General features: G+C 44.0%; 1 protein-coding gene across 1 annotated transcript; it reads right to left on the reverse strand.

The window, feature by feature from the left end:
* Positions 1–1,141: 1,141 nt before the first annotated feature.
* Positions 1,142–6,881, reverse strand: LOC123400210 (chromatin assembly factor 1 subunit FSM). The gene is made up of 13 exons (XM_045094637.1): positions 6,658–6,881; positions 5,818–6,561; positions 5,585–5,684; positions 5,193–5,337; positions 4,959–5,082; positions 3,873–4,456; positions 3,323–3,670; positions 3,131–3,212; positions 2,926–3,057; positions 2,081–2,482; positions 1,851–1,988; positions 1,650–1,698; positions 1,142–1,569 (listed from the first exon to the last, which is right to left on the reverse strand). Exons 2-13 carry the CDS (start codon positions 6,433–6,435, stop codon positions 1,358–1,360), a joined length of 2,934 nt encoding a protein of 977 aa, XP_044950572.1. The 5' UTR covers positions 6,436–6,561; positions 6,658–6,881; the 3' UTR covers positions 1,142–1,357.
* Positions 6,882–7,126: the final 245 nt, after the last annotated feature.

Consider the following 7,126-nt stretch of genomic DNA (forward strand, 5'->3'; position numbering starts at 1 on the left):
GTATGGCAATCCCTACTCAATCACATTGATATCTATTGATGAGCATCTCCATAGCTCATTGATATGCCTAGTTAATGTGACTATCTTCCCCTTTTTTGTCTTGCAACCTCCACCAGATTACACACCATCTATAGTGCTAAAACCATGGCTCACACCAACATATTTGGGGAGCATTTTTTTATTGCTTGAACTGATGACAACTTACTTGAGGGATCTTATCAATCCATAGGTAGGTATGGTGGACTCTCATGGCAAAACTGGGTTAAGGGTTTATGGATGCACAAGTAGTATTTCTACTTAGTGCGGGAGTTTTGGTTGATATGAGGTAGATGCAAGCGTCACATGCTAAGGGGTCTCTAGTCATATAACATTGTTCGGGACCAAGCAAACATAATTCAGTATGTTGTCTTCCTTGTCCAACATCTACTTCCAAACAATCATCATCACGAGGCAGGCAACTTTCATGTTTAACACTTCCAATTTAAAGCCATATTGTTGACGCGTTTCCTCAAACATGTAACCTGAACATTTCCAAAATCAAGTGATTGTCTTAGGCACTCAACATTTCCAAAAATAAAGTTTTTCATATCGATGAAAGACAACTTTTGTGCGGTGCAAACCAAAAATAGTGTCAATACTAGACCACACAAAAGAATAGCAAGTTGCAGCGACCATCCAAGCATCGTAAACAGTCTATAACCAATATCATCTAAGATAACTCATAAGTTGCAGCAACATCAGAGTTTAAAAGACCAGACCAGCAAGGCTGTCGAATTAGGGTTTCACTGATGATTTTATGACAAAAAAGATGCTAAGTTGATTCTTTTGAATGGACTGAGATTAAATGAATCAATAATCACAAACCACAACTAACCAAGTTGGTATTCGGCCTTTGGCATATCCTGGCTAAAGGGTTTGGATCCTAGCTTATGCACCATTTTCAAACTATATTTTCCAGTTTTTCACTAAAGGATTTATGCATCTTAAAAAATCAGTCAATGCCTCAGTTCCAGGTTTTCCCGATGAGGTAGCTAGTCCAGTCTAATTTTAAAAATTATGGACGACATGCAAAAAAGATTGTAGGATTCACTATCAGAATAGCATATATGGCAATGGAGCAATTGCCGTGACAACGACAGAATTACTGAATGTGCTTCACCATGTCTATAAAACCGCAAAAGCTAGAGCAGATTGCCAAAAATCACTCCACAGCTCGGAGCAAGATGCAATGCCATATTGCACCTGAGTGGCCTTTGTATTACACGATTATTACCCAAGAGGTTTCTGCTTGTTTTAAACCGCCAATGCATGGACCCAATTCAAGAAAGCCTGCTTCAGGATCAGCTTGTCAGGACCATCACTTCTGCGAGGGGAACAGATCAACCTGAGGAGCACCAGCAACACCATTGCTACCTTGAACAGTTCTCGGTTTCAAGCGAAGCTCAGGTGAAGATGCAAGGGCGTTGACTGCCTCTTCTGGGGGTAAACACCGCTTTGAGAAGTACATGCCTATTCCTTTCGTCTTCGAGGGACGATCGGCTACTACTTTTGCCTTCTGGGGACGATCCACTGAAAAAACAAAAAATGGTTGGTGAGGTACTGAGGTGCAACATTCCTACTGAGAAAAGAAGGAAGTATAGGGTAGTTACCAGGTGGTGAGGAAGTTAAACCAAGCTTGTCAAGAATCTCTTTCTTAACCTGCAGCCAAATAAGAGCGGAACACCTTAATACAGTGAAATCTTTGATCCATTTAGTCTGTTCTCAGCTACTCCAGTAATCATGTTACTACAGTAAATGAGCAGTGATAATCAGGTGCTCAAGTGTGCTGCCAAGTGTGCAAGTATTCTGACCTGCCAGCGATTATCAACAAAGTCAGATATCTCCCTCACTTTATGGTTCAGTTGAGTCTTTTTAACAGTCGGGAATTTCTGCTGCAGTAATTCCACCAGCTTGTTGATACCATCTCGACTTGACTGTATCACCTGAACCTGTAGTGGAGTTAAACAAAGAATAATTAAACATGTCTTACAAATGCTACCTCCATTCAACGGGGAAATACAAATGAGCTGTGACTGCTTACAATTTCTTGCAGGTCTGTATCCAGTACAGAGGATGCAGCTGCAGGGCTACTTTTTGCATTCAACTGGTTGGTTTCTTCAGAAGCAGCAGATGAACTGTCAATGGCTGGCACATCAACTACTCCACCCCCTGGACAGATCCGCATTGAAAGAACTTGCAGGCAAAGTTGCTCGATCTTTGAACTTCCCTTGAGATCTTGGGCAGTCAATAAGTCAGCCTTTTCATGAGCTAGGTTGGATATTACTAGAGGTTGACTCTTGCGAAGAGCCTGTTCAGTCAAAGTGTTAAGCACTTTTTGCTGGCGTAGTAAAATTCTGAATTCCTCAACTTCTGGACACTGGCTGGTTGGCGAACTACTGGCATCGTCAGCATTTTCATCCAATAGACTTTCTACCTGAATACCCTGCAGGAAAGAAACTCCAGATGTTGAATTGCAGAACAATATTTCATTATGATGGATACTTGGGAATGGGGTGCCATACTTATGGACATGAAAAAACTGATGATCTCACTCACATATGCTCTCAAAGAGAACTGGAGGTGTATCATATCAACAAAGAGCAGGTGTATTTATTCTAATTCTTGCTTAAGATAGCATTATAATTGTTATCTTTGTAACAGCTTTGAGTTGTTTGTTCAACAACATAAAGGGGATAACACAAGTATTGTAGGTCAGCCTAGCTAAATGCTAGAGAATGCTTTGCTGTCTATCACACATGCAGGTTTAATCTTGTCTGTCTTGTGCTTCTGTTAACAGTGAGGTAGTAGGCATATGCTTGGATGTAAGGATACAGGCAAAAACATGTTGACAAATTAAGTCATTTATTCAATGTTAGAAGAGTATACCTCACTATCCGAGAGGTAACCATCAGGGACGACAAAGCTATCTTCCTCTTCTTCATCTATAATCTTGGAATCTTCATCCATAACCTCATCAGTGTCCTTCTCACAGTCAGAAAGGCTCTCACCAGGATCCACCTGTGCAGCAAACATAACATGAGTATCTCTTGGGAGAAAGGAAGGATGACAAAGCAAGATCATTGCCAATTACCTCCTCCCATTCATCATCACTGTCAATTTCATAATCAAGATCAGGGTCCATCAAAAGTGGACACTTTGGACGAACTACCGCACTGCAAATAATTATAAAACATATCAATGTCATTAATATGCTGGCCTATGATATGGCAGTAGATTGAAGTACATAAAGAGTTTATTAATATTTTTCAGATTAAGTTTTAACCTTTTCTTCCTCCAAGTCCCATAATATGCTGGCCTGTTACTTTTGGCAAACTGCAGAAGCTTTTTCTTTATCAATCTGGTTGGCAGAGAATTATCATTACGTGTGACATGACATTGCACCTCGCTGGCTGGAAGCATATCAATGTCATTTCCTAGTTTATCTGGTTCATTTTCTTGACCTGAATTGTCACAAGTATCTTCATTTGGAGTAGAAAATATTTCATCGATCATGTCATCTGAGGTTTTTTGAAGCTTCAGCTCTTTAAATGCCTCCTTGGGTTTGTGTCTGATACCCCATCTGCAGGACCTATTATAGCTTGATAACTTTTGCCAACCAGTGATCTGCAACCTGTGATACATTCCATTCAACCCATATCAGTGGCATATCTAAAGCATGTAAAAAAAGGGCACAATAAGACTACAATAGTTCACGAATGTTATTTTTCTCTGGAAAAGCCTCATGCATGTTTTGTTTCAAGCAACCTCATGAATGTGTTTGACAAGCTAGCCTACTATCATAAGGAGTATTGGCATAAGGAGACATTGCTCACCTCTGAAGGTACTCCAAAGTCCAGCTATCTTTCAGAGAGAAGGAAGAATCAATTATTGATGTAGCAGCTGATATCTCTTTTTTCGTAGTGCCTGGATCAACAGAGCATGCATCTGAGTCATTCTCTCCAGATTTAGGTTTTTCACTGTCATTACTTTTGAAAAGGCGCTGCATTAACGAAGCTTGCTTCTGAATGGCCAGTTGTTTCTTGAGTTGTGCAGCTTCCTTCTCAAGGCGCTTCTGTTCTTTATCAGCTTCCTCTTGCTGCTTCTTTTGTTGTTTTCTAGTTTCAGCTTCTTCTTTTTCACGGCGCTTCTGCTCTTTCAGTGCATCCTCTTGCTGCTTCTTTTCTTGTTTTCTCATTTCAGCTTCTTCTTTTTCACGGCGCTTCTGCTCTTTCAGTGCTTCTTCTTCCTGCCTCTTTTGGCGTTTCTTTACTTCAGCTTCTTCCTTTTCACGTCTTTTTTGTTCTCTCAGTGCCTCTTCTTGCATTTTCTTTTGCTGTTTCATCATCTGATGTTGCTCTTTCTCCTGGCGTTTTGTTTCCTTCTGGGATTGTTTTTGCATTTTCAGAATTACTTGTTCCTGGAATTTGGCGGTACGAGATGACATTAGTGGATAAAACAGAAATATGGTTCACTTGCAACACTGCTGTTGTAATATGGCATGGTGCTCTTACTCAAAAACAAGTAACCTAATTTATGCTGGAACGTTATACAAGAAATTAACATATCCACTGAATCATTGTAATTGCAGATAAAATGACAACCAACAATCTCAGATTAGCAGGTCTATTATGATATCCTAATTTAAGAAAGAAACCAGGCTATATTGGCTCAGAATTTAGCAAAAGTGCTAAGCAACCTGATATAACAACAGCTTGGTTGTGCATATGTATTATGAGTTCACATTAGAAAATTAAACTGGTTTCTGAAAGTTCAAATAAGGTGCAGCAACTTAATGTATACAGAATTTATCAGTATCTTCATAGCATTGATAGAATAAGTAGCTAATCGCATTCTCTAAAATTCTTTAAATACATACATGCTGCACTTTTTTAAATGGTGCAAAGGAAAGGGATGCTAACATTAGCAGGAGCATTTCCAGTTGGCAGCTCAGAGCCATTCGCAGCATCTACTCTGCCAACAGTTCCCTCATTATTTTCCATCGCTTGCATTGACTGATCTGTTGATTCCACATCTTTGGCACCCCTTTATTCACAAATTAATACACATGTATTAGAGCTTCAAAGCCTTAAGGTTCAAATGAGATGAGCATGGCAGTGCCTACAAACAAAACACAATGCAAAAGGCACACACACCTTTGAATGTTGTTCTTTTGTGTCAGTCTTTCCACCATTGATCTAATCCCAGCCAGGTTCAGTGCTTTGCTTAACTTTATTGATACTTTTCTAAGCTCGTTTACTTGACCTTCAGCTCCTGTAGTTTCCAGAGCAGACAAAGTTGCTGCAATAGAGATGCACTTAGTGAAGAGAATACAAAGCCATGGAGTAGGCAAATTCACAGTTCTAATTAGATGTCAACGAAAGCTAACTTGCAATGACATTTCAAGAAAAAATTAACAACAAAGCATGTTGCATATTCAAAGAATGGGCACAACTTGAGCTATACAAACCAAAAAACCAGCAATTCGCATATTAACTGTCAAACATTGATAGATGGGATTCAAACATGCTGCAAGAAGATGTCTTACAATGGAGAGCAGTGATCCTCTCATGGATTTTCTTCCTGGCAGTTCTCCGCGCACTTAAAAACCCACGCGTTCTCACAGGCAGTACCTTCAAATCTCTTACCTGCAATTACAACCCAGCACAAGACATCAAGACATACTAATTTGAACAGAACCGGTCTTTCTGGATTAGAACAGCATTGAAATGAAATGCTATGGCACCAACTTCAGAATTAAGAACATGGGATAGGATTTACCTCCCAGCACCAAAGAGAAAGATCCGATTCATCTTCCAACACATCAGCATCGGGGCTAGATTGTCCGTACATCATCCTCTGTCCAATGAGCAGGACTGAGCTGCGGACCGAAGCGACAGAGACACCCTCTGTTCCCTTGAGCTTCTCAAATGTCTCATCCACCAACTTGGATAGCCCGAGATTGCTCTCCTCCAGCAAGCACCCAATCATGGCATTGGTTGACAGGTTTCCACCACCATCGATCTGCATCCTGTGGCCAGAAACCTCCTTGAAGTAGTCCAACAAGCCCGCGAGCTCCTTGCGGCAGCCGGCAGTAAGGGCCTCCTTCTCCGGAGCGGCAATCACAGGGCCGTTGGAAGCCCTCTTCCGCTTCAGCTGCTTCTGCACTTGTACGATGGTGTCCGTCAGCGTAGCAGCGGGAGACTGCGTGGGCGGCAGCACCGTCTGGTTGGGAGCTTGCGCCGGGGTCGCGTCGTCGACATCCATCGCATCGGTTGGTTCGAGCTCAGCGGATCGGTTGAGCAGGACCGGGCCGTCAAACTGCATCTGCGACTGCCCCAACCTGGCGCCGTCGCCGCTAGGGGCTTCGGGGCGAGCAGCGCCGCCGCCAGCCTCCATCGTGGGGATTAGCGACGGTTAGGTTCAGATCGCGGATCGCGGATACAGGGAGGTTTCAGTTGCCGCAGACGCCGTCTCAGGTACAGGGGCGCATTCCTCGACCAGGCCCCCTTCGACGAGCGCGGCCTGTGGCAAGAATCAAGATCTGGTCGGATTCGGCATTTCATAGCAAAGGAAGGCACTGGAGAAGAGGAAAACGAACAGAAATCTAGGGTTCCTTACCGGCGAAAGGACTCCCGCGCCGGGTCGCCGCCGCTGGCCGTCGAGGACGCCGCCTGCGAGAGGGGGGGGGGAGCCGAATTCCTTCCCGTGGAGGCGGCACCCGCGCCTCGGTGCGGATCCGGGCGGGAAGCACGCTGGCGACGGGGCGGGGGAGGGGAGGGGAGGCGGGAGGAGGAGGAGGAGGGGGAGGGGAAGAGAGCGCGCGGGGGGCGGGTTTAATTTGGAGAATGGGAGCGAAGGTTTGGCGCGTGGGAAGGATTTCTAGTCCTCCCACGGCCCCGGCGCGCGCGCCACAAGTTTCGGCCGAGCCCACGCCCCCGCCCAAAAGGAAAGTAGGGAGAAAACTTGGCGCGCCACGGCTGGTTTTCGCACCACGGCGATTGCTTCGCGGGCTTGCCCCGCCAAAACACCAAACTGAGAGCCAGCGAGTCAAAATTGTAGTTGTGCGCTGGGCTGGGGGGAGTAGGGC

The sequence above is a fragment of the Hordeum vulgare genome, chromosome 5H, assembly GCF_904849725.1.
Source record: "Hordeum vulgare subsp. vulgare chromosome 5H, MorexV3_pseudomolecules_assembly, whole genome shotgun sequence".
In the NCBI taxonomy this organism is placed as follows: Eukaryota; Viridiplantae; Streptophyta; class Magnoliopsida; order Poales; family Poaceae; genus Hordeum; species Hordeum vulgare.

Bases quoted from the DNA above. Each gene is read 5' to 3' on its own strand.
- LOC123400210 (XM_045094637.1), bottom strand. From the start codon at position 6,435: ATGGAGGCTGGCGGCGGCGCTGCTCGCCCCGAAGCCCCTAGCGGCGAC. The intron at 3,058-3,130 runs GTAATTGGCAAT...TTTGCTGCACAG, and splicing joins GTGATGATGAATGGGAGGAG to GTGGATCCTGGTGAGAGCCT. The intron at 1,699-1,850 runs GTCAGAATACTT...ATTTGGCTGCAG, and splicing joins TTGTTGATAATCGCTGGCAG to GTTAAGAAAGAGATTCTTGA.